Source organism: Pholcus phalangioides, unplaced genomic scaffold (assembly GCF_987345545.1).
Source record: "Pholcus phalangioides strain wild (caught in Gottingen) unplaced genomic scaffold, Ppha-v1.0 ptg000005l_1, whole genome shotgun sequence".
Taxonomy (NCBI): Eukaryota; Metazoa; Arthropoda; class Arachnida; order Araneae; family Pholcidae; genus Pholcus; species Pholcus phalangioides.
Window position 1 is genome coordinate 10,000,001 of NW_028301598.1, and position 26,850 is coordinate 10,026,850.

At 36.7% G+C, this 26,850-nt stretch overlaps 1 protein-coding gene across 4 annotated transcripts in view; it reads left to right on the forward strand.

Annotated features, from left to right (window-relative positions):
- Positions 1-14,549, forward strand: part of LOC149086270 (solute carrier family 35 member H1) — a 49,968-nt gene extending 35,419 nt beyond the window's left edge. The window contains exons 9-11 of one of the 4 annotated variants that reach the window (XM_089232293.1): positions 1,673-1,684; positions 3,387-3,469; positions 14,304-14,549. In XM_089232293.1, coding sequence (XP_089088419.1) covers positions 1,673-1,684; positions 3,387-3,469; positions 14,304-14,348 — 140 coding nt within the window. In that variant the 3' untranslated portion in view covers positions 14,349-14,549. Of the gene's footprint in view, positions 1-1,672; positions 1,685-3,225; positions 3,328-3,386; positions 3,470-14,303 lie in introns of all 4 variants that reach the window. The other 3 variants (XM_089232296.1, XM_089232295.1, XM_089232294.1) reach the window with 3 other exon arrangements.
- The last annotated feature ends 12,301 nt before the right edge of the window (positions 14,550-26,850 follow it).

Sequence of the window (26,850 nt, forward strand, 5' to 3'; positions counted from 1 at the left end):
CTCAAAGGGACCAGAGAAACATATAATTATAAATGGAGTATATTAACACTATGAATTAGGATCAGAGAGTAATATCGATATGGAGCAAATTGTTATATTAAGATTATTGTATATTATTTTTAGTATAGAGCAGGGCTGTGGACAAATCACTCGAAAATCTAAGCACCAAAAAAAAATTTTTTTAAGCAAGAGAAAGAGAAAAGGGACCAAACTAATGCTTCTTTCGATTTTTTTCAAGACATAGTGACTCTCTTTCATGTTGGCAGATACGCTGCTATAAATTCCATACATTTTATGCTGCTATCAGCCTACCATTTATCGACTACAAAAAGAAAACTTTAGGCACTCATACCAATTTTTCTGTCCCCATGGTGACCTGGTGGCACTTGGGATCATGCCCATCCCTGGTCTAAAGATGGAAAGGCTACCTACTATTTCCAAAGTAAAAAACAGTTGTTGGTTAATGCGGGTGTTGCTTCATTTTGTTTACAAACCAATTTTAATTATGATAATTGATGTCATCAATATTCCAGTTTCTTTTTACTTTTTATTGCCACCAAAAGCTCATAATTTTTAATAAAAGCTCCTATTTTTTAGTTGCCATGGCGACCTCGTGCTTAGGGTCAAGCCCTGCTTTATAACAATAAGATCAAATGAGCATATTATAATTTAATATGCATGTTAGTAAGAATATAATAGTTTTAGTGTTCTGTGTTCACACAACATTATATCAAAATTATAATTTTTTTTGGGAAAAATAGAAAGAAGATAAATCACTGTTTCTACAGTTATTTTTGAAAAAAAATTCTCTGAAGGTGGTAAAAACCATGGGTTTTTCTCTTGGGCGGTAAGAACCGTAGGAAAAATGTTTTTACTAAGACGGTAAAAACCATCAACGGTAAATACTGTGCCAACTCTGTCCCATGGGAACTGAGGTGCCTCCGGAGATTTATTGAATGTTAAAATTAAATCGCCGGCCATCACTGGCAGCAAATACAAATTTTTATGCATGGACAGGTACAGTCATGCACATCGCCACGAGTTCCAGTTAATATAATCAAATCAAAATGAAATATTTTAAATAAAACCAATCACATGTATATAATCAGTAATAAATCAATAAAAATCATCAGTAAATCAATAAAAATTGGCAATAAATCAGCAGTAAGTTAATAAATAAATTCTGAGTTCATATTGTCACAATATGTACAGTTCCTGATAATGAACTAATATTGAAGTTCCCGTCAGTCACACTTTCAGTACAAGTGTCAACTTGTTTATGCCATTAGTAAGTGACAGATGTGTTTGTTACATTTCTCAGGGAAAAGTTGACAAAATCATTCTAAAACTTAGGTAATTGTAACATTGCCTATATGGGAAAAATTTTGGTTCCAGGAGGTACTGCATTATTACAAGCAAGGTATTTGCTTATTCATTACCTGATCAAGAAGGGAATGTACATTTAGCATTATAATAATGATCAGACACATCAGGATCATTGATCAGTATATCATAAATGATATAATATTTTTCTGTGTATGAGTAAAAATAAATTTCCCTCTTTTTTTCTTATTACATTAGTGCTGTCTTTGCATGCATTATTCATTACCTATTGTTTCTAATAAATTTCTGCATAACCATGTTAACACTTATGACTGGTCTTATTTTTCAGATTATCGCAAAGGTGAGAATTATTCATTATAATTATATTAAATCATTTCTTGCTCTTTATTTGCATGGCACTTTATTTTTATTGATATGATGGGTTGTTTGCTTGGCACATTTATTAAGAGCAGTTCTTTAGCAACGTCAGCTTTTTAAATGTTTTTGTTGGGCAAAAAGAAGGAACTCCATCCTGAAGAGTATGAGAATAAATATGATAATGAAACGGTGCTATAAATATTTTATTCTTTCCTGCAATATGTTATGGGAAATATAGAAAAATATGTTTTTTCTATTGGGTGTAGTTTAACTTACAGACATTAAAACTGTCTCGTGCATTAGATTTGTGATTATTACTGTTCACTGAAGATGTCAGCAGTGGTTGCAGACAGCTTTTGTGTTGTCGCAGTGATCCCAGCCTTAAATGGTTGCTTGTGCCACCAGCTTCTTGTCAAATATCATATGTACACTCAAAAATCATTGTACAAATGTATCAGATTCAAAATCTTCTATTTTTTATGTAAAGATGTAGTCACCTACTTAAAAATTGAAAATATTTTAATTTGCATAATTTTTATGCAGGACTATTCTGGTTGGATTCATTAATTTCTGAGAAATTGTAATTTTAATCTTTAATATAATTCGAGCCTTTATTTTCTGTCTGATGAAGAAGTGTTATTTCAAAGCTGACAATTCCCCCCTCCTGCCAACAAAGAAACTGCACAGTAATCCATTTTTTTGTAGCAGGTTTTGGAGTAATAATACCTTGTTAATCTGGAAACAAAGCTAACAAAGTAATTCATTTCTGAGTCTGAGATTTCAAATAGAACTGCTTTTGTGTTAAAAACCTTGTGGTTTTGAATGCTTGAAGGTGGTTTGTTCATAATACAGTGGATTTTCGGATATAATGCACGTTGATTCATTTTAAATTATTTCATTTCCACTTGTTTTATATTGAAGGCTCATTTACTTCTGGAATGATGCATGAAAAAAAGCAAGAGGTTCCATTTTGAAATTCTTGCTTTCATTAACACCCAACAAGAGGGTGAGGCAGTCTTTCATGCACTCGTGCTATGAAATGCGACTGCCATGGTCAGTGATGTCGTAATTAATCTGCTCAAATGAGAGAAAACAAAGGCCTTCAAAATATTGAAGGTTTTCATTAATACACATGCATACAATATATTTTTCAATTTGGTCTTTTGTTTAAGTAATGAAAAAAGCATTGTCTTTCAGCTTGTTGATACAGCCTTTCACCACAGTGAAAGTGACCATTAGCTTTCTATTTTAGATCATGTGATGTTTGACAGACAAGGGGATTGCACTACGTTATAGTGCTCATCTAGGAATCTTTAGTATACTTACTACTTGTATTGTGAGAAATATCTTATTTATCAAGTCAAAATATGTTACAAAATTTGTTTAGAATTTCTGCTTGTCTTGTGAAGCACATCAAGTTACTCATAATCCAAATTTTTATTGTATATGAATAAACTTTATTTGCATCGTTCATCCATCACGTCATTCTGAAAATGCGATAAATGTGGATTTTGTTTCCTGCAGAAAAATTCCGAGCAACGACATCAAAACCCAGAAACACACGCACACGCAACTCAAAAACTGAACAGTGAAGATGGATTTCCTTCTTAGCTGCCTTCGTACATGGTAACATGACTGCTTAATTAACATAATTAATATTGACTAACTGAACATCATGTTCTCAGGTAACTCTTCATCCTTTTTGCAAGCTCTTCTGGTTTCCTGCTATTTTAATACTCTTCATTATCTCTCCGCTGCAGGATTTAAGGTATTACTGTTATATTGCATCCATCTTTTCCTAGGTCTGTAGATTAGCCCGGAAACCCTTTTCATACTATTTTTTTTTAACATGAACTGCCATTTCATTAACACTATAGTAATTATGCTTATCTTCTCTGGATTTGGGAGGGGGGACAAATGTGAATGTAAAATCACGCAGGCTTCCTGCCCCTTCTTCAATAACAATTCAAGTTTTTTGAATTTAGCGAGGGCAAAGGAAAGAGAGGTGGTGTTTTTGTTTATTGTACTACAATAGAAGCATCAATTATTTAATAAAAATTGATGTCCCAAGTTTGTTTGATTCCTTTAAAAAAAACCACCTCATATTTCAAGTTTATTTTTGCATTTCTTGTAATTAATGCAGCATCTTTCTTATGTATTTTGAAAAAATATTTTATATGATATTGTAAAACCTCTTGTTTGCGAACACCAGCGGAAAAAAAATTTAACGTGAAAGAGAGGTGACTGTAAAGAAAAGGAGGGTCTATTGAAGCCTTAAAATGATTGGATTTGAAATAAACCCAGTTTATTTGTATTTGAAATAACCCCAATAACATGAGTTGATGTATGAATTAAGATATGTAAGTTATAGAGATTGTGTATGAAACTGGCATTTTGCATACTTTTGTACAAATATACAATTCCATTCACATAACTAATAATTTATCTAACTTGAAAAAAATTACCATAGTTTCCTACAAAAAGGCTGTACCAAGAAAAATTGCCTGAGGGGAAAAGAATTTTTTTTTTTGGAAACGCCAAAAAGTATATTTTATATAACAAATATTATACTGCAGTTATATAAAATATAACTGCAGTAATTGTTATATAAAAAGTATATTTTATATAACAAATATTATACTGCAGTTATATAAAATATAACTGCAGTATAATATTTGTTATATAAAATATACTTTTTGGCGTTTCCAAAAAAAAAAATTATTTTCCCCTCAGGCAATTTTTCTTGGTACAGCCTTTTTGTAGGAAACTATGGTAATTTTTTTCAAGTTAGATAAATTATTAGTTATGTGAATGGAATTGTATATTTGTACAAAAGTATGCAAAATGCCAGTTCTGAACTGTACAAGGTTTGTACAGTTCTTCAAAATCCTTGGAAAACCCTCATTTCCAAGTCTTTAAAAGTCCTTCAAAAAAAAGACCTCAACTTCTGACTTTGAATATGTTTTTATGCCTTGAAGCACGTGGTAGGCATTGACATAATCAAATTATGTCATTACCATCAGCTTTGTCTTTAGAATAGCTAACAAATGACATCCATTTCGTCTATTTCCATTGTGAACTGCTTGAGATGCCCTCTCCACTTTTTACACATCAGGGCCACTAAGCTGGTGCTCAGATGAGAAGAGATATTGAAACCGGACTGATATCATTAGATGTACCTTTGCCATGTGCATCTGATGATATCATTCTTTTGACTTGAGTCACACAGGTACTTCCTGAGAAATGACAGTTGCAAGAATTCTGTCATGCAACTTTTTGCAAATGCTTCCGGTATCATTAGGCGATTTAAAAGATGCATTCATGACGAAAAATAATAATCATTTACAAATGTTTATAAATGCTTGGGAAAAAAATTTGTGTTGTAGCCTCGTAGGGTTGAAACTACTATATTTATTTTCAAGGGACTGAAAATTTACATCTGGGGGGTACAAAAATCCAGCTTACGACAACATATACACCGCGTGGGCGACATCACAACAACTTCGTTCGAACCACTCTCGAACACGACTGCCACCTATCTCGAATCTCGGGCGCGCCACCTATATTCGTGAATACGATTGGCCTTGACCGTCACAGACTCCCCCTCTGGTTTCATGAAACCGTCTCGGTATGAAACCAGGAAGAGTTTCCAAACATGAACAATACGGTGCATATAAACAATCAAAAATATTTGACGAACACATTTCAATAATCGAGAGCAAAAAAAAAAAATCACACATATTTTCAAAAATAATATATATATAGTTCATTCTTCACAAGAACGATGACTTGTAAGTAGGTCAATCTACGACTTTTTCGGAGGGCAGCCTTGTCGCCGCATAGGCATCACCGGTGTCTGTGCAATGTTGTTGCAGGGTCGAAGTGCTGATGTATGATACACTCCAAGCGGTATTTGAGGTTGAGATGGATTAGCCACTTCATATGTACATGGGGATCTCTAGGATAAGACGATGTAAGGTCCATCTCTTCGAGGCATAAACTTCTTCGTCTTGCATTTTACAGCATTGCTCAATAGGTGTTGGTTGACCCATACTCGATCACCGGGATTGTATGGATCCGTAGGTGCTTTTCTTCTATTTTGATCCGCATATCCCTTTCTTTGGTGTTGCTTCTCACTGATTGAATCTTTCAGTTTGTCTATAATGAACGCAAAACTTTTGAGGTAAGAGGTGATCTCAGGTACGAAGTTATCGTTAGCCAAGACCGCTCGTATATCGTGTCTAGCATCATCCATAGTTCGGAGTTCTCTTCCGAACTGCAAGAACGCAGCGGTGTGGCCTGTGGTTTCACATGTTGCGGTATTCATAGCGAATCTTATCATTGATAGTTTTTCAGACCAGGAGGAATGATCATCTCCAACCAGTATGGCGAGACGAGGTTTTAGGTCTCTATTTTTCCTTTCGACTGGATTGGCTTGGGGATGATACACGGGAGTAAGTGCTTGGGCTATGTCCAAAATATAGCATAATTGCTGCATTACTGCACTGACAAACTGTGTGCCATTATCACTTATTATACGTCTCGGTAACCCATAGCATAGAAAGACTTCTTCGAGCAACGTTGTAGCGCATTGTCTCACAGTAGCATGGGACAATGCAAACAGCTCCACCCACTTGGTTGCACAATCTTCCACGATAAGAATCCACCGTCTACCGTCCTTTGTTTCAGGTAAAGGCCCAAAAAGATCAATAGCAATGGTCTCATATCGTTGATTATATACAGGGGTTTGAAGTAACCCAGCTGGTTTTTGGTTATCAGCCTTGTAGCGATTGCATTCACTACAATTTTTGACATAGTCTGCAATGCGTTTTCTCATTCCAGTCCAATAATAACGTTTACTGATTCTGCGGTATGTTCCATCAGCACCAAGGTGCATCATGGTATTCTTTCAAAACGCGTTCACATTCCTCATTTCACTGTCTGGGGCGTATCTGAATAACACTCCTTGATTCATAAGATAGCCACGAGCAGTCCATGTTGTGAAATCAGTGTCCCTTTGAAGTTTTTTCAAAAGCCTCTATGATTTTTTTTAAATCATCATCTTCAAGATGTTCATTCCTAATGTCACTAGGGTTGCGAGCAGGAAAATCCACTGTAATTGTATGGATCTCACAAGGCTCTTCAGGTGCATTTGGTAACCGGGACAACATGTCAGCAAGTACATTTGCTCTACCTGGTATGTAATCTATTTTCAGATTATGAGCCTGTATGAGCAAAGCCCACCTAGCAAGTCTACCAGATGGTGACTTCAGGCTCATTAGCCACTTTAGGGGCTGGTGATCCGAAGCAATATGGATCTCAGCGCCTTCCACGTATCCTCTGAACTTATCCAATGCCCACACAACTGCCAATGCTTCCGTCTCGGTAGTAGAATAGTTCTTTTCTGCAGCATTCAACAATCTACTTGCGTATTCGATAGGATGTTCTTCCTGGGCTTCTCCTTGCAGTAAGACAGCACCTAATGCATAGGAGCTGGCATCTGTGCGGATAACGAACGGTTTAGTTTCATCAGCTTGCTTCAATACTGGAGAAGTCATCAGAGAGTTTTTGAGGGTCTCGAAGGATTGTTGTTCTTCAGGTGTCCATTTCCAAATGGCTTTCTTCTTTGTGAGGTTACTCAAGGGTCTTGACATGTCTGCAAAATTTGGAATGAAACGACAATACCAAGAACAAGACTGTAGAAACGACTGTACCTGTTTAACATTCTTTGGAGCTGATATGGCAAGAACAGCTGATATTTTGTCGTGATCGACCTCGATTCCTTTTGAAGTTATCCAGTGACCCAAATACTTTATTCTAGAGAACACAAAATTGCATTTGGCTCGATTAGCCACAAGCTTAAAGGATTTAAGCCGCTCAAACACAGATTCCAAATCACTGAGATGATTATCGAATGTTGATGATAAAACAGTGATATCGTCCAAATACGCGAGGATGTTAACATCCTGCAGCCCTCAATGAAAATTATCAATGAGTCGTTGGAATGTCGCCGGGGCATTTCGAAGTCCAAAAGGCATGCGTAAAAAACGATACGTACCAAACAGGCATACGAATGCTGTTTTATCTCTATCTGGTGGGAACACACCAACCTGATGATATCCAGACTTCAAGTCCATGGAACTCATGAAAGATGTATGCTTAGCACTATGAAGTAGATCGTCCATTCTGGGCAATGGGTATTTATCGGGGATAGTATTCGCGTTTAGCTTACGATAGTCAACACATAATCGGACACTTCCATTAGGTTTGGGATCAATACCACTGGGGCAGCAAATGGGGAATCAAATTCTTCGATAATACCTTGATCGAGGAGTGCATCTAATTCTTTCCGTAGCAACTCTTTCTTCGCTGGAGACATTCGGTACGGAGGGACAGCTGTTGGTGGGCTATTTCCAGTGTTGATATGATGTTGAACAAATGGAGTAGGCTCTCCCCTGGTTTGAAGACATCCTGATGTTCGCTTAGCAGGGCGCTAAGTTGACGCTTTTGTTCAGGAGTCATATCTCTTCCCTCGTCAGCACGCAATCGGTATGAATGCATGAGGTCCACTGATTCTGATACTGCACAATCAGCCGCTGGAAGCTGTGGGAATGCGAATTGGTGATGGGGAGTGTCACTGAAAAACCAACATTTCCTTTTTAGATCGACAATGATGCCTGCTGCCATCAGGAAGTCTAATCGCAGCAGTGATCTGTTTCCCTTTGCTTCTGGAAACACTAAAAAGGTGGTATCAATAGTTCGATTTCCAACACGTACAGGTACTTTGACTTCATAAACCTTGCTGATATGCCGGGTACCATCAGCCAGACAAATAGTCGTGGTGGCACTGTTCATTGGTATATTTTTACTTAGGAAAAGCTTGTATAAGAGTTCCCCTGCAACCGAGTGTGTCGCACCTGTGTCGATACATATGAGACCACGATCTTGACATACTTGAATTTCCATCAGCAGTAGCGATACCTGAGCGTCTGTGGGTTGACAGCTGTACAAAATAGCGTTGTTTGGTGATTTCACAGCTGTCGCAGTCGATGGAGAGCAATTTGGACATTTTGCTTTGATGAACCCTGGCATACGACATCCATAGCAAACGATAGACGATCTGTCATGTAAAGGTATGGATTTTTGGGGTTGCACAGTTTTACGAACTTGTTCGGGTTTATTCGAAAAATTGTTTCGGTTGAAAACGCTTCTGATATTGTCATAGGCATCCAGTTTATCTGCAAGAACAGTGGGTGAGATTACTTCTGTCCACTCATCCATTAGATGCTCTTTGCATTCAGGAGGGACTTTCTTTTTCATCTGGTCGGTAATGATCAAGTCCTTTAACCCATGGAAAGTTGTGATGTTCGATTCAGTTAACCAGTTCTCGAAGAACGACCTGAGCTCGAAATAGTAATCACGCCAAGTACTGTCTTTCGATTTCTTGTGAGTAGGAAACAGTTGATGGAATTTTTCAGCAGATAATCGGAAACGTTTCAGGAGGACCCCTTTTACATGTTGATAATCAGATGCTTTATCTTCAGGTTCCTGTGTGATGAGTGATGTTACACTACTCGGCAGGACTGTGATGAGGTGGGATACCCAAAATTCTTCAGGGACCTTCGTCAATTTGAGTTGCCGTTCAGCGAGAGATAGAAACAAGGATATGTCATCCTTTTGAACGTCAAAACTCGGGAACAGTTTATGAAGTTCAAATCTAAATTCTGGTGACGTTGACACAGAGCTGGCACTGTTATAAGCTACTTCGGGTTGAAGTTTGAGTTTTTCAAGTTCGAATTTTCCACTTGAAGCGTGGCTTGTTCCCGTTGATCTTGGCGTTTAGAATCCAAAATTCTCTCATTGATGACAGTTAGCAGGAATTCTTTCATAAAGTCCTCATCATAATCGTCGTGGTTGATTATTGCAGATTTTATCTGAATGACTGTCATGTCGGTTGATACTGCTACTCCCAATACTTGAGCTAGAACGATGAGGTCTTGCTTCTTTCCTTTTGCTAAATAAGCCACCATGTCACACTATATATAAACGAATGTTTCAATAACAATAAAAAAAAAAATCTACACTTTTGAGACGTGCGGAACGACATAAAAAAATGAACATTAAACATTTTCACACTCAACGAACACTTTCGCGAATTTCGAAACAGCCGATGCGATGAATTCTTTTCAGGTTGAAAACGAACATGGATAAACATTCGAAACAACTGATGCCATGAATTCTTTTCAGGTTGAAAACGAACATCGGATTAACATTTGCGACGAAAGTTTCACTTACCAATTCGTAGGTACGTTCAGGCTGAACGCTGACGATTTCCCTCGAGTTGAAAAAAAACCGTCATATTTCACGTTGGGCGCCAAATTGTAGCCTCGTAGGGTTGAAACTACTATATTTATTTTCAAGGGACTGAAAATTTACATCTGGGGGGTAAAAAAATCCAGCTTACGAGAACATATACACCGCGTGGGCGTCATCACAACAACTTCGTTCGAACCACTCTCCAACACGACTGCCACGAGAGCGAATCTCGGGCGGGCCACCTATATTCATGAATACGGTCTGCCTTGACCGTCACAGTGTGAATTTTTTCCTTGCATTTTTATCCCCTCGCCAACTGAATTCCCCCAAACCATTGTCCGCTGGAGTGAAAATGAGTACAGCAAAATGCAAAAATGATGAGTCACAAGACAGTGTTCAAAACATATGGTCATGCATACCTGAGGTATTTCTGTGCTTAAAAATATATTGCCTAAAATTTGGCAGCAAAACACTTGCTGCTTCAAAATATTCTAAACTACTGAATGAATGAATCTCAGTTGCATATATGGTCAGGCTGACCATATTTCCTCAATAAAAATACTTGAAAATCACCAAAAGTGATGCCAAAAGTTGCTAATTATTGCTAAAATTGTCAAAAAAATCATCAAAGGTAGAAAAAAGCACCATCGCATTGAAGCAGTAGATGTAAATGATCTCTATAGAAAAAAAAACGACAAATATATGTGAGATGAATATTCATATTAAAAGTCATATTTATCATAATATAATTTATGGTGTTCAGAAAATAGTTTTAATAGTTAATTTCAGTAAAGAATAAAAATTCAAATATTCTTATTGAAAATACATTAAATAATGGAACATTTTTATGAAAAAGTCTGGATGCCCATAAAATTACATGAAAAGAAGAGAAGGATTATTGCATATATGACTAAATGCCTCCTGATTTTTTTTATCTGAGGCAAGTTTCAATAATGTTTAAAACATAAAATTATTTCTGCTTAATATTTATTCATATACTAAACTATAATGTTTACTTCTTTTCAAAAGCCAAATCTTTGAACTTAATATTGTCTACAAGTTGAAAAAAATATTAATTGCATGTAGAAATGTCCTCTCCACTTGTTAATACAAGAATCATTGAAAGACTGGTTATTTGGGGAGATGTGTGTGTAAAGATTACAGGGAAGAAAATTTATTTCTGCCCCCACGGGGACTTGGACCCCGGTCTCTTGCTTGCTGGACGAGTGCTCTATGCTCCAAGGTTGAAATATTCTATCTGCTTCCATAGCTTAGGTGGTAGAGCACTCGTCCAGCAAGTGAGAGACCAGGGTTTGAGTCCCCAAGGGGCAGAAATGAATTTTCTTCCTTGTAATCTTTATCTCCACAAATAACCAGTCTTTCAATGATTGTTGTATAAACTATTAATTGTTTTAAAAATTATATATCTTTAATGAATTGACATTTCAAACTCAAAATTAAAAATGTTGAATATAAATTAAGAAAATCAAATTTGATTTTTTTTTAAAAAAGAACACAATTTGTGTCACCCATGATATGAATGTCCTTGAATTTTTAAATTTTGCAAAAGTGCTTGAATAGTCCTTGATTTGCTTTACTTTCAAAGAGTATGTACCATGTAAAAGCTGCACTATTTTCATTCAAGGTCTGATAAAACAATTAAATAAAACTTAATTTTCTATGATTCACTCACTGTTCACCAGTTTTTCCTTGAGAGTTTTATAACAATACTGATATTAGTAAAAGAAAAAAATTTTGTTAGCCAAAATGAAAATTAGAATGTAAAGGTATTTATATAGTCATTAAGATTCCTTGAAGTCAGAAACAAAAAATGTTATTGAATAGGTTGTGGGTTTCAATGAGCCGCAAGAGGTAAAAATTAGCTGCAGAAATTATTTAAACCATTTTTTTATTGCAGAAAATTCACAGGGTAATACAGGATGAGGGATATTTCATCAAAAAAAATGTGTCCTTAAAGGGGTTCTAGCAATGGAATGGATGATCGGAGTAGTGTTCGTGAATGTATCTGTTACGCAGAGATTTGAAATTCATACTTTAAATAGGAATTTTTCCGGGAAATTATTATTTGGCCACATAAGAGAGATAATGGCATCTGCAGGTTGACCGTTAAGCAGGGTTTCACTGTAGTATTGGTGGGTGTCAAGACCAAATTCAAGAATTTGGATCACCTTTTGTTTCTTTTCTTTTTTGCGAAAGCAGTAAAAGCTTCACACTGTTTCATTGTATTTATATATGACAATGTGTAAAACAATTATATGAAAGTATGACTGTTTGTATATGGTGTTTATGGGTATAGGCAAGGCTGGAACCAACAGGGAGGGAGGGGGGAGAGCAATTGCACAGATGGCAATTTCAAAAGAGTAGTAGCAAAATTTTGGGTTAAAAAGTAAAAAAAAAAAAAAATACAAAAAGTGTCATGGAGTAGGAAGGGGAGGCAGCAAAATCTAATTTCTCCCCCTGAAAAATTCTAATTATATGATTCCTTGGATGTGTGTGTATAGGTAATGTAGCAAAATATGTAATTTCCTCACATGTTTTGGTACCAAATTTTCTATCAGACTATTTTTTTTTAATCCCCAATGCTTTTTTGATAATTTCAGCTCTGTTTTAATGATTTTCCTCTATAAAAGAAATGAAAATTTGCATCTCATCTGATTTGTTAAATCTGGTTTGATTGACAATGATTTGATTGCCACAAATGCAATTTCATAGTTTACTTCTATGGCTTCCTATAAAACTATTCTATTCAGTTTAGTCTCTTGCGCCTGGCATCACCTTCCAGTCTAAGATATCTGGATATGAATCGCAGGAATGGTTTGAAAGATTATTCGTTTGGAGTTTTGGCTTTAAACTGTAGGATTCATTCTAATAGCTTATGTGTTCACAAAATAACTGGGTTGAGAAAAAAATGGCCAGTTCAATCTCTAGGTAAAACATTAATTTTATAATAATCCATTGGCAATAATTATACCTATCTATGTTTCCAGATTAGCAATGCGTTTTCTCTCTGAAACATTAAAATGACAATTATTTTTCCATTCGGAAAGTGAGAGGATGTGGGTTTGATCCCCCCCCCCCCCAAGGGCAGTTGAAAGTTGTTAAAAACCTTCATAGAACCTCTTTGCTCTCCACCTTGAAAATGGCACCCGTGAGTGTGCTGATCTGACTGTGCTCTCAAATTTGTTTTTCTACATTTCCTTAATATGTTGATATTTTTTTGAGAATGAAATCCCTTGGAGTATAAAGCAGCATTGCAATCAGGTATAGTGTGAAAAGAACAATCTCCAAATTTACCATAGTTTATCTCAATATTTAAAAAAAAGGCCCGATTTTACAAATGACTACTAGGAACCGATTGTTGGAACGGGAAGCCATAAGTTATTTTATCATTTTTAATTCCTTCATCTGTTAGTATAGTACAATATTGTTCCAGATAATTTCTCTCATGCAAGTCCTTGAAATGAGTAGAGGAAGAAAATAAAAAGGCAGGACGTCATGGATTTATTCAGAACAGCTATTTACATGTATTCGCAAGCTATGATTTGACAACGTGTTTAAACAGAGGGCCTCTGACATGCAGCTTCTCAGACATGCACAAGACAACTCTTCTCTCTCAACTATATTTGTCGTCTCCTTAGTTCTGCTTAGGTAGTGCTTTCATGCAGGCTAGGAAATGTTTCAAAAACATTATTCCATATTCTCGCGAGATCTCATCCTTTCCTCGGGCATCATGACGTCCCCAAATTATTGGAGTTGTTGCCAAACTTGCCAATTTTGTCTTTAATTTGGCAAGAATTACAGAGAAATGTGTTGATGACTATTTACAGGCAAAAAATGACATAATAAATGATAAATAAGGTCTATTTACATAATTTTCGTAACATTATCAACACAAACTAGATGGTTGGACATCGTGGGATTTTTAAAATTATCAGTTTAATTTAAAATTTGAACCCAATCAAGCTTTATAACTATTTCATTTAAAGTTACATCACAGATGTATCAATACAATCCATGTAAATATCATTGTAGAAGCTACAACAGTTGGCAGTGGTGGAATTATAGTTTCATGTCCCTTCTCCTATACTTGAGTCTAATTTTGTTGATGAACCATTTCCCTGGGCTATAGCCTGCTTATTTCCCCCATGTAAATACTCTTCTGAAGCTAGAAGCTCCAAAAGTTTTATCACACCCTCTTTTTGAATTGTTGTCTATTTCATTGGTTTTTTTTTTAACAAGTGTTTGTGGTTCTACTCCCTTCTTAGATGAGGAAGAGGAGCCGGAGTTTGAAGGATGGCAACGGCTATTAGATAAAGCTGGGAATGTTGATATCCAAGATGAAGGGGACGATGAAGAAGAAGTCATCTTTGAAACTGCCACACATCACATTCATAAGCTATAATTTCTAGTCCGATGTCAGAGTGATATTGTCTAAGAAAACAAAGAGCGAGAGAAAATAATTAAAAAAAACTAACTTGTACATTACGGTAAAGTAAAGCATTTGCTCAACATTTTATGTTTTCGTTCATTTCTAGTGAAGCTGTGCTCCATATAAATGTGAATTTAATATTTTAAAAACTAGATTTCTGTGTTTGTAATATCTGTTGTTGTTTTAACTTCTGTCAGATTGAAAAACTTGAGAGGTTGTACTGGTGTGTCTGCATAACAAAATTCTTGTAGTGTCCTCAAATTTCTAGCACACCCTTTATCCTGGCCAAATATCCTATTATATCCCACTTTATCTACTTTGCTGCTAGTATTTTGTACTCATTCTTGTATTATCTCTATATCTTGCATGTGTTAAACATATATACAGTACATATTTCAAGGAAGATGTCCTCTATCCTGCATGCCGTTGTTAAAAGAGTCCATGTCGCGCAGACACCAGTTCAATCTCTAGAGGTTTTTCGATCCGGCATGCGTCAGAAAACACTCCCATTACAGTATTTGGGTTTTCGAACATTCCCTTCCACAGCACCGTGCATGAAATACATGGAATAACCCAAGCAGTGAACCACTAGGCAGTGCTGTCATTAAATGCATGAAGTGCTGCTTTTGCTAGTTATCATTTCTAGTATGGATTGTGGAAGGGATGTAAAGGAAGTCATGCATGGTGCTTCAGACATTAACACTAGACCATGTGTCAGTTTGACTTTTTTATCAATGATCCATACCAGGGCGCTTTTATCGCGCTCGCTTTGTATAATTTTTTTTGTGAATTGAATAATTTTTCATGACTTCGTCATTTTCCCTACGAACAAAAAAAATTTTTAAATCAATTGTTGAATATTAAGAAGGTTTACAATCCGATTTACCTGAAACATCTGATGGTGTCATTTTGACACCAGTGAGTTTGGAATGCATTCTGTTTGAATGTGTTTGTTCCTTTCTTCATATGATGGTCAATCTTGCTTTGTTGAAACGTGCCTGTCATACCCACCACCCCCTAAATAATTTTGTCCTAGATGAACCCTGTTGTTTTATTGGCTGTTCTGACCAGGTTTGTAGTGATTTAAATCAACTGATATTTTTTTTTAAATCACTGATTTAAGTCAATTTATTTCAGATATGAAAAAATCTTTTTTAATTAAATAAAATTATTTATGTAGCTTTAAAAATTGATTTAAATTCTTATTAAATTATTTTAGTTATTTTATTGTTCCATTTTTAAATATTATTTATAGCATTAAAATATAAGGGGTAATTATAAAAAAAACTATCCCGACATATGGGCCCCTAACTATCATACCATTCACAGAAACTGAATGAAATTTTGGCATAAGGTATTTTTAGGTATGCGCTCAAGAATGATATGGAAAACAACAGTGTCACTCTAACAGTTACGGTTACAGTGAGAAAATATCAAATGGCAACACCAAGTTTTTTTGTATTGGAATGCGATCTCCATACTGAAAAACACTAAATAGCGTTGGAATGGCACCTGTAGCACGAAAATCCCCGGAGCTAGGCAAGGAAAAAGTAAAAAGGACTTTGCCGTGCACCAGAGCATTAATGTTCGTTTCATTCGTCACATCGTTTCTTCGGCTGAGATCCCAGCCTGATTAGTCCTCCACAAGGTCATGTGGAAAATTTGTGAAACACAATAAAATGCTTTATTTTATGCTGCTTCTCTGTCCTCATTGGTTGTCCTCACTTTTAGCCTATCTACCGCCGGTGATTTTCATGCTACAGTTGCCGTTCGAATGCTATTTAGTGTTTTTCAGTATGGGGATCACATTCCAATACAAAAAACTTGGTGTTGCCATTTGATATTTTCGAAATTTTCTCACTGTAACCGTAACTGTTAGAGTGGCACTGTTGTTTTCCATATCATTCTTGAGTGCATACATCAAAATACCTTATGCCAAAATTTCATTCAGTTTCTGTGAATGGTATGATAGTTAGGGGCCCATATGTCGGGATAGTTTTTTTATAATCACCCTGTATATTAATGCATATAATTTTTTAAATATCAGAGATGCAATAGTCATACCGATTCAGCTGACAAATGGTTGCTCAAGATTTACAATGATGAAGTTATGGTATGTAAAGCTGACTTAAAAAATCATAGTTTTCATGGCAATTGATGGATGTATGAATATCCATAATGGACCAATTGTTCATGTTATCAAACGGTGTAGTAAAGTCATCCATTGATACTTCCTGTAGAGGCACGATGGAATACTTATTGTCATTCTCTTGAATCTTTGGTAACAACTGACCGATTTTAACATAAGTTTCTGAGGACCACAGATCTCACAAATAGATAATGACATCTTCAGTAAAATCGTAAATATTGGTTTAAAAAGAAATGTCAAGGACATGATTGCGATTCTGAAAGCAATAGCCAAAACTATTGATTTTGTACAAAAGAACAACTACTCTCCAGCTGAATGGGTATTCCTAACTAGCATGGAAAAACCTGCAACTGCTGATAAAAGAAGCATCAAACAATAAAAAGGCCTTGTCTTCAGCAATATAAAAACAGATATGAACAATCATTAGATGCACACTTTGCTGCATTTATTCTAAGCTCATCAGTGTTAATTTCTAATATGGAAATTGATGTCACAAAAGAAGAGAGAAATAAGGGTCTTGAATTTATCAAACAAAACTGTTGCTCTAGGTTCCGGGCAATTACATTAAAATTTTTGGGGAAGTTGAAACCATTTCATGTCGAAATTTTTGTTTTACCCTAAGGTTGTTAATGCAATGTCTGATTTTGAGTGGGTGAATAGTTTTATGGTTTTGGTAAAGATGTAATTACGAAAAGTGGTATGCAAATTTTTTTATTTTTTGAACCTACTAACCACAGCCAAAGTATCAACTGCCTTCGCTGAAAGGATTTTTTAAATATGTGGTGTAGTTCATCCAGATAGTGAAACAGATTAGGAATAGCAAAAGCATCAAAACTAGTGTTGCTAATGAAGCAAATGAACAATTATTGAGGGTAGAATTATTCAATACGATATACGTAAGATATCTATTCAAGAAATGTAAGTTTTCTTTTTTTTTCTATTTTTCTTAATAAAATGTTCTGATATATCTTTTAAGTATATGATTCTTTATCTTTAGTTTGCAAATATTTTTTAAATATTCATTATTTTTATAAATTAAATTTTTTTTAAATTGTATATTCTAAGAAAATATAGATTAATGACTAGTATGGTAGTAATAGCTGCTATGGTGGTCGAGTGGTCATAGTAACGGACTCACGTTATCATCATTAAAATCATGATTTAAATTAAAAAAATAAAAAATATCATTAACCCTGGTTCTGACATGGTAGGCCTATTTCTTTGCTTCCCTCTTTGCATTTGTCACAAATTAGGATCACTTCTAATTCTTCCAGAGCAACAATGTCTCACAAAAAGGGTTGCAGCTTGGAAGAAATTGCCCATTCGCTAAGAGATTTATCTGAAAATGAATCTGATGGTGGCGTGAATTATTTATCTTGGATGTAGATTCCGATGGAAGAATTTTTCCAAACCCAATGAATCTGACGAAAGTGATATCGAATTTGATTATGTCCCAAGTAGTCAGATTTATATGTATCTCAGGATGGAACTGAGTGGAAAGAAGTTGATGTGGATTTGAATTCGCATGGTAGATTTCCCATAAGAAATATTTTTTAAGGGAAAAAGTTTACCAAGGAACAAAACAAAAAAATTTACTTATATTAAGTACTCTGCATACAAGTGTTGCGTATGGTGCGTACACGTCGGATCACGAGTGGGAGTAAATCCTGGGTTACCTGACCCTCGTAGATCTGACCATTTTTCGGGTGGGTTCTGCGTAGGGTGCGTTTTTGGTCTTACCATGGACAATCTGCGGATTCGTTTGCAGGTAGCATACTAGGTTAGTAAGCTGTCTCTTACATCGCGAGATGGCGGCGAGAGGCGCCCTGGGTGGTGAGTTTTCCCGGCACGTCCGCGGTTTTATGACCACTGTGCTTAAATTGCAATAGCGATAGAGCCTGGACGTGCTCGGTTCGTTCTGTATTCTGCTCTTAGATCTCTCCCTCTTCAGTATGCAGCTCAGCAATTGTGTGTGCATGTTTTTGCCCGGCTGGGGGAGTTGGTATTGGGGTAAGCTGTCTCATAGTGAAGAGTTGTCCCCGCATGCCCATCTGTTGTTGGAAGCTATCTTGAATCTTTCAAGATAGGCAGCGAAGGGGCCATTTGCTGATCTTAATCCTGTGTGGGTCTTCTGGACGCCTGGGGGGTCATTCCATCGAGCTTGCCTCTGTCCAGGAGGTCTCTCCACAGTCTGTTTTTGGCAGCTAGTATGGGCTTTTACCCAAGCCAGTCTGCTCTCAGGGTGCCTGTGGACAGGGCCGCAACTGGATGCTTAGTCACCCAGTGCAAGTGTGCATTTTGGCACCCCCTTGCAAAGTTGAAGGAGAGGTTTGAGAATTAAATTTGCGCCCCCTCTGGTACAGCGCCCAGGGCACGAGACCCGCCTGCTCCCCCCTAGTTGCGGCCCTGCCTGTGTAGGGTTCTGAAGAATCTTCTTGCCATTTCTTGAGTGGTTAGTGTGTTTTTTATGGCCATGAGTTTGGAGAGACTATCCGTTTTGACTGTGGCTGGATCTTCTCGTCTCTCTACATCTGGTACTGCTTGTTGGATAGCTAGCAGTTCCGCTTGGAAGACAGTTTTTTTCTTCTCAGTCGCGTCAACCAGCTGCTTTTTCCGTACCACCTACTCTTCACATGTAGGTGCATAGCAAAGAGACACCTGCAATGTAGCGGTACTATCATTGGCGTACGCAAAATTGGGGGGGGGGGTTTGGGTTCTAACCTCCCCCCAAGCCGATATTATAGTTTTATTTTGCGGGGAAAAAACGTAACCTTCCCCCCCCCCGAGAAGAAAAAAAATTGAACCCCCCCCCCCCCCTAGAAAATTCTGCGTACGTCTACGGGTACTATCATGTAGTATCATTCGATATTGAAGTGTGAGACCAGACGCATGAAAGAAAATACGCTCCCGATGGAACTCTGATGTATCGTATAATTTAATCATTTAATTAAATCTCTCAAATTAACGATGTTGTCTCTCCATCAAGAAATGTCTCATTCGTTTTGTCTATAATTGGGAAGCGGGATAGATAGTGATAACGATAATGTTATGCATATCCCACGTGCGTTGATGTTTATGAATTAGAGCCCACAATCGGCAGCTTGCGAAGTTGTCTTTTCGACGACGAAACAAAAAAAAAGTTTTCTTCTTTTCTACTGATGATTGCCGATGACGTCCTCTGCTTGCTATTTCCGATGTCACCCGAGGATATCCAAAGCATGGGTGGAGATACGGGGGGGGGGGCCCTTCCAGACTTCTAAGTCTATCTCCCCCTATGATCCAAAGTCTACCGAGGCTTACCGAAGTATACTAATCGCTGTTGAGATTGAATATTCCGTTGGTCTCCGATGTTACCGAAGATAGCGATGTCACCCGAGGATTCCGGAAGTAGTCTAATGGCTGTTGAGGTTAAAGATTCCGCGATGTTTCCGACGTACCAGTGATTCTACGACCTATCCTTGCTAGGCTAGTGAAAATGTGTGGTAACTGATGATGTGATGATTTAGTGCGTGTATGATGTATATTATTCTGCGACGTTTCCGATGTGTCGAGGTGTTGTGATGGTGATAATGCGCGAGTGCGATGTTTAAAATTTTGCGCAAACTTTGATATTTAGTGAATTTATTTCATACATTATGTGGTTCCACGTTTGATGAAGCGATGGTGATGTGAGTGCGATGCACAAGATTTTGGGCGAATTTCGATTAAGTTTTAATGAATTCATTTTTATTCATTTCTTTTCGCGTATATTCAGTGAAGTGGTTTATTTTTATTGCTGTTGTAAATGGTGGTGAGTTGGACTATTTCCGTTTCATGATCAGAGTCAATTTATAATGCTATATATACGGGGTGATTATAAAAAAACTATCCCGACATATGGGCCCCTAACTATCATACCATTCGCAGAAACTGAATGAAATTTTGGCATAAGGTATTTTGAGGTATGCGCTCAAGAATGATATGGAAAACAACAGTGTCACTCTAACAGTTACGGTTACAGTGAGAAAATTTCGAAAATATCAAATGGCAACACCAAGTTTTTTGTATTGGAATGCGATCTCCATACTGAAAAACACTAAATAGCGTTGGAATGGCACCTGTAGCACGAAAATCCCCGGAGCTAGGCAAGGAAAAGGTAAAAAGGACTTTGCCGTGCACCAAAGCATTAATGTTCGTTTCATTGGTCACACCGTTTCTTCGGCTGAGATCCCAGCCTGATTAGTCCTCCACAAGGTCATGTGGAAAATTTGTGAAACACAATAAAATGCTTTATTTTATGCTGCTTCTCTGTCCTTATTGGTTGTCCTCACTTTTAGCCTATCTACCGCCGGTGATTTTCATGCTACAGTTGCCGTTCGAACGCTATTTAGTGTTTTTCAGTATGGAGATCACATTCCAATACAAAAAACTTGGTGTTGCCATTTGATATTTTCGAAATTTTCTCACTGTAACCGTAACTGTTAGAGTGACACTGTTGTTTTCCATATCATTCTTGAGCGCATACCTGAAAATACTTTATGCCAAAATTTCATTCAGTTTCTGTGAATGGTATGATAGTTAGGGGCCCATATGTCGGGATAGTTTTTTTTATAATCACCCTGTATATACATACATATCTTCCGTATCATTATTTAGCAATAATACAATAGCACTGGGCATTTTCTTTTCTTATTATTTTTTTAATATTGCAAGATGTCATTCTTAGCGAAAGCGAGAAAAGGTGACTTAAAAATTCTCGCCAAGGAACTTGGGGAAACAGTTGATCCCGATTTTAAAAAAAATGGCTGATTTAAAATTATTAATTCTAAACTCGAAGAATTATGAGGAAGAATTTGTTAGGGTCCTTGTCGATACCGTTATAGAAACTAGAAAAAAACGAGAGATTGATGAACGCGAGGAAAAGAAACGTCAAGATGACATGGAGATGAGAAAGCGTTAGAATGAAATGGAGATGAAAAGGATGGAATTGGAAATAAAGCGGTTAGAGAATTGTCACTAGGTTCAATTGGCGGGGGGGGGGGACGATAGTTTCTTTAAAGTAGACTCTTCATAAATTGATCTCAAAATTTTATATGAAGAATGATATTAGCTTATTTATGACCTTTCTCTTTTGAGCGTCAGGCTAAGATCAATCATATCCATCCCGAAAGAACATTGGGTTACGCATCTCATCAGTGTATCACCATCAGAAATTGTTGCTCTCATTGCCAGAGAACCCCGAGCAGAAAGCTGCTGAATATGACTATGTTAAGAAACTTCTGTTAAGACGATTCAAATTGTGTCCTGAACAATTCCGCCAGCTTTTCAATAACCCCAAGAAAAGTTCGGAAATTACGTGGAAGGACTATGGTTTCGAATTGAGAAATTATTTCGAGGAATGGATAAGCGGTTTGGGAATAAAAGATTTCTAGGGGCCAAAAGAACTTATCGTGACAGATCAACTGAAACGTAGTGTGAATACAGATGTCCGTAATCATTTTATTGACGAATGGTCAAAAATCACAACCGTGGTAAAGTTGACAGAAACGCTTGACGAATACGAAAGTGTGGTTATGAGCACTGGCAAAAAAGTGTGTAATAATGAATATTCAAAAGGCTCTAGACCGCCAACTCAAAACTTTCGAGAAAATTTTATCAAAAACAAACCACAGAAAGAAGATAATCATTGGCGAAAGGACATTGATACTGGTAAACCTGCAGACCATAATGTGTGTTATAAGTTGTTACTCCACTTTTCGCATTTTTCCAGAGATTGTCTAAACCAAAAAGGGTGAAGTTCTGTACATTTTTTAAAAAAAGAGGGTCACGGTACCAAGGATTGTTTAACAAAACCAAAAAACTCGTCTAGTGAACACAGCTATGTTCACGCCGAAAATAAACATTCCCTCTCACAACAAAACTGTCCGCATTAAGGAGGTTGAAACTGAAGCTGCTGTAGATACAGCCATCGTGATGATGATATCCACAAACGTCTGGAGCCTCACGTTGTCTGGTCAAGTGGTTTTAAAGAGCTCATCGATCATTGCGTTCCTAAGCAGTGGTCCAGAGTACGATCCCTGGGGTGCTCTTTTGTGGAGTTCTTTCTCTGCGATACCAGCGTCTGTTTCCATTATTATACGCCGTTTATGAAGGACATCAGCCATCATCATCTTAAGAGGTTGCGGAATGGCATCTGTTGGAGACGGTTTTTAACTGAATTGTACCGTAGGTTATCAAAGGCAGCCTGGATGTCCAAAGATACCACTGCCCCATCATATCCTTTTCTTCGTTGTTCTTGCAGTTCCTCCATCTCTGCCAATCATTACTTGCGGAAGCCGAATTGGTTTTCACTGCACCAACCCACCTCTTCCATGTAGTAAGTGATCCTTTGAACCAAGATTCGTTCCAGGATCTTTCCGATGGACGATAGAAAAGAAATCGTGCGATACGCGCTCAGGTCCTTGGGATCTCTGTCCTTTTTCTTGAAGAGAAGAATTTTTCCAATCTTGAACTGTATAGGAAAGTTTTCAAGATCTAGACACTTGTTGAAAACCGCATGTAGGATTTTCGAGTATCTCTGGTTCAGAGCTTTAACCATGATGTTGTTGATCCCGTCCGGTCCGGGGGCGTTCCTGTTGTGCTGTTCCTGTTCGACCACCCTAGCGATTTGAGATTGACCTCCCGCGAGTGTTCGATTCGAGTTTAGATTGATGTTCTCTGTCCAGTCTGACTCTTCTGGTTCAGTCTCTAGTAGCATTGTTTCGTTACCGTCGTCCCCGCATGATGAGTTGCGGCGGGAAGATCTGGGTTTTTAGCGTCGCTCTGTATACCGGACCGAAAGCGTTTGTCTCCTCGCATTTCCTTCCCCACGCTTTTATTCTCGGGGCTTTTGTGACAGAAAAGATGACACTTGTTTTCCGAGTCCACCCCGGCATAATATCTAGAAAATATTTGTCCTGGATATATTGGGCTAAGAAAAAAAAGTATTTCTCTCTACCGTCCCACCTGGGGGGCCCTTCGCTGAAGTTAAGAGAAGCTACTAATGCCCCTACTTCAGTTCCTCACGCTACAGCGAGTGAGATAAGAAAGACCAGGTCGTGTCCCCAGTGTGTAGATGGTAGCATGCTTGCCCGGTTTGCAAGAAAGCCTAGGTTTGCGTCCTGGCGGAGACCAGATGACTTTTCTTGACGAGTCCACCTCGATATAATATCTGTTTCTTAGAACGCATTTACATTCGTATTTTCTAAAAAAAAATTTTTTTTTTCAATACGTTTTTATGGTGGGTAAACCATGGAGGGTTAATAAATTCCATCACTGATTTTACGAGCAACAGGAATTTTTTGGCTGTTTCCGAATCTCGTAAAAACCGAGTTGTTCCGCATCATTTTCTTTTCTTTGTTGTTGTTCTTTTTTTTCGGATTCTCCTAATTTCTTTTCCTGACATTTTTTTTTTTTTTTTGGTAATCTTCCCGCTCTTGACTTATTTTTCATCATTCTGTTTCTTACCAATGTCTGAGGCTGTACATTATCTTTTCATATTTATATATCTGCAACTTTTTTGGTCTTATATTTCTCATAAATATGTGTTATTTTCGCTGCTCTTGGGCATCCCATTTCCTTCTCGCTTACTATTATACCGCACATTTCGTTTTTTGTCTTATTCATCATGGTTATAAGGTATTTCTTTGTTGTTGGTTTTTTCTTTTCCCCAGCTTTATTTGGCCGAATTCCTGAATAGCTTCTAATAAAGAAATTATTCTGAAATTATATATATGTATATATATATATATATATATATATATATTTTATTTATGCTGAAGTGATTTCTTTCATTAAATTCCGTTTTTTTTTCTTCCAAAAAGTTATGAAATTTATTTTATCATTAATTCTGAAATTATTTTTGTCATTATTGCTGAAATTATTTTTGTCATTATTGCTGAAATTATTTTTGTCATTATTGCTGAAATTATTTCTCACACTAATTCCAAAATGACCGTATATACTCGTGTATAAGCCGACCCCCCCCCCCCCCCACTTCAGGACCACCAAAACCGCAATAAATTGAAAACCCGTGTATAAGCCGACCCCAAAAAATTCTCATGCAAAATGAATAGCTTACGGAAATTTACAGTAGAAAATGGTTCAAACTTTTTAATCCGTTTCTTCTGAGTCTTCAAGCTCATCGTAATCCATCATATCATCATAGGGTGCGGCATCTTTGTTTTTATCTTCATCTGGGCTGTCTCATCGCCATTGTCACTTACAAAGAGGATATCATCTTCAGTTCCGTCCATCGCATTGTTGATGCAACACTTTTTGAAGGATCGGATTATAATTTCGATGGAAACAGAACTCCACGCCTCATTTACGCATTGGTACACTAGGCCAATGTCAGGTTTCTTCAAGGCACTACTTTTTGTGGTTTCTTTATCATCGGAACTCATCCATTCTATCCACAAATCCCTCAAATAGTCTTTGAAAGGCTTGTTGATGCTCATATCTAAATGCCGCACAATCGACGTTAGCCAATACCGTCTAGAGCAGATCTGCTCTAGAAGGTATTGCGTTAGCCCATCTGGTATCAAAGTCAATGATGTTTTCGATTTCTTTGCCGCGGCTTTGACATTATCGGTTCTGTGGGATTTGAACATATCCCATACCAATAATGCCGGTTTCTCAAACACTGCTGCTACAAAAATGGCTACTGATTGTGGGGGGTCAATATTTTCTCATCAAAAACTGACCCGAGTATAAGCCGACCCTCTCCCCCCCCCCACTTTAGGAACGAATTTTTCCACACAAAAAAAACTCGGCTTATACACGAGTATATGCGGTATTTCTTCCAATAATTCCAAAACTAATTCTACAATAATTCCGAAATTGGTTTTCTAGTAGTTCAGAAGTTATTTCTTTCAAAAATTCTGAAATTATTTCTTTCAAAAATTCTGAAATTATTTCTTTCAAAAATTCTGAAATTATTTCTTTCAAAAATTCTGAAATTATTTCTTTTAAAAATTCTGAAATTATTTCCTTCACTAATTGCAAAATTATTACTACAATTTTTGTGAAATTGGTTTACCAGTAGTTCTCAAATTGTATTTCTTTCACTAATTTTGAAATTATATTTCTTTCACTAATTTTGAAATTATATTTCTTTCACTAATTTTGAAATTATATTTCTTTCACTAATTTTGAAATTATATTTCTTTCACTAATTTTGAAATTATATTTCTTTCACTAATTTTGAAATTATATTTCTTGCACTAATTCTGAAATTATTTCTGTCACTAATTCCGAAATTATTTCTTTCACTAATTCTGAAATTGTTTCTTTCAAAAATTCTGAAATTGTTTCTGTCACAAAACTGAAACAAAATTCTGTTCTGAAATTATTATTTTACTGCAATAATTCTGAAATTATTTTTCATCAAAATGTTTCCAAGCCAAAATATGGATGTCAAATATAACCAAAATGCAACAACACAATATAAAAGCATATGTCACGGGAAAAAAATGATAATCTATGCATATAAAATGACTTATCCTGATTGACTGATCCATCATCGCGAGACGAAACCGTTGAAGATGTAAATGTTTGGTCAGTAATTTCAATTTTATTGTAGATAAGTACTAAGAAGGAATTTTTCAAAATTCAACGCTTAAAGGTGGAATTTTCAGATTACGAAATCTACCCGAGCGAAACCGTGGAAAACAGAGGGTTAACAAATACGCCCATAAAAAATATTACTGTTGTCTTATCTAAGTATAAATGGTTTCTCGATTTATCCCACTGTATTTATCGTACACCTTCTTAAACATGTCAATACTGTTATAATTCGTAAACCCCGGGGAAAAACTATTCCACTGATTAACAACTCTATTAAAGAAAAACACCCTGCGACATCACAACCTGGAATTGTCCCTTACTAAAACATACTGGTGTCCCCTTGTTGAAGCAGTAGATTGACGGTGTATTATTACCTCATAGTCCATCCTATCCATCCCGTTGAAAATTTTGAACACTTCGATCATATCCTCCCCGACACCTGCGTTCTTCCAATGTAATATATATATATTTTTTCAATTTATGAATGCATAATATTTACTGATCATGCATATATAGTTTTAGCTTTTATAATTGCATTTTCAACTGGGTTGCTGTATTTTAAAAATATATGGCATCCATATTTGTTATGGGCATCTTTTTTTTCAGCCACCTCGTTGGGCATTTTGCCTGTTATGGCCTTGTATTTGCA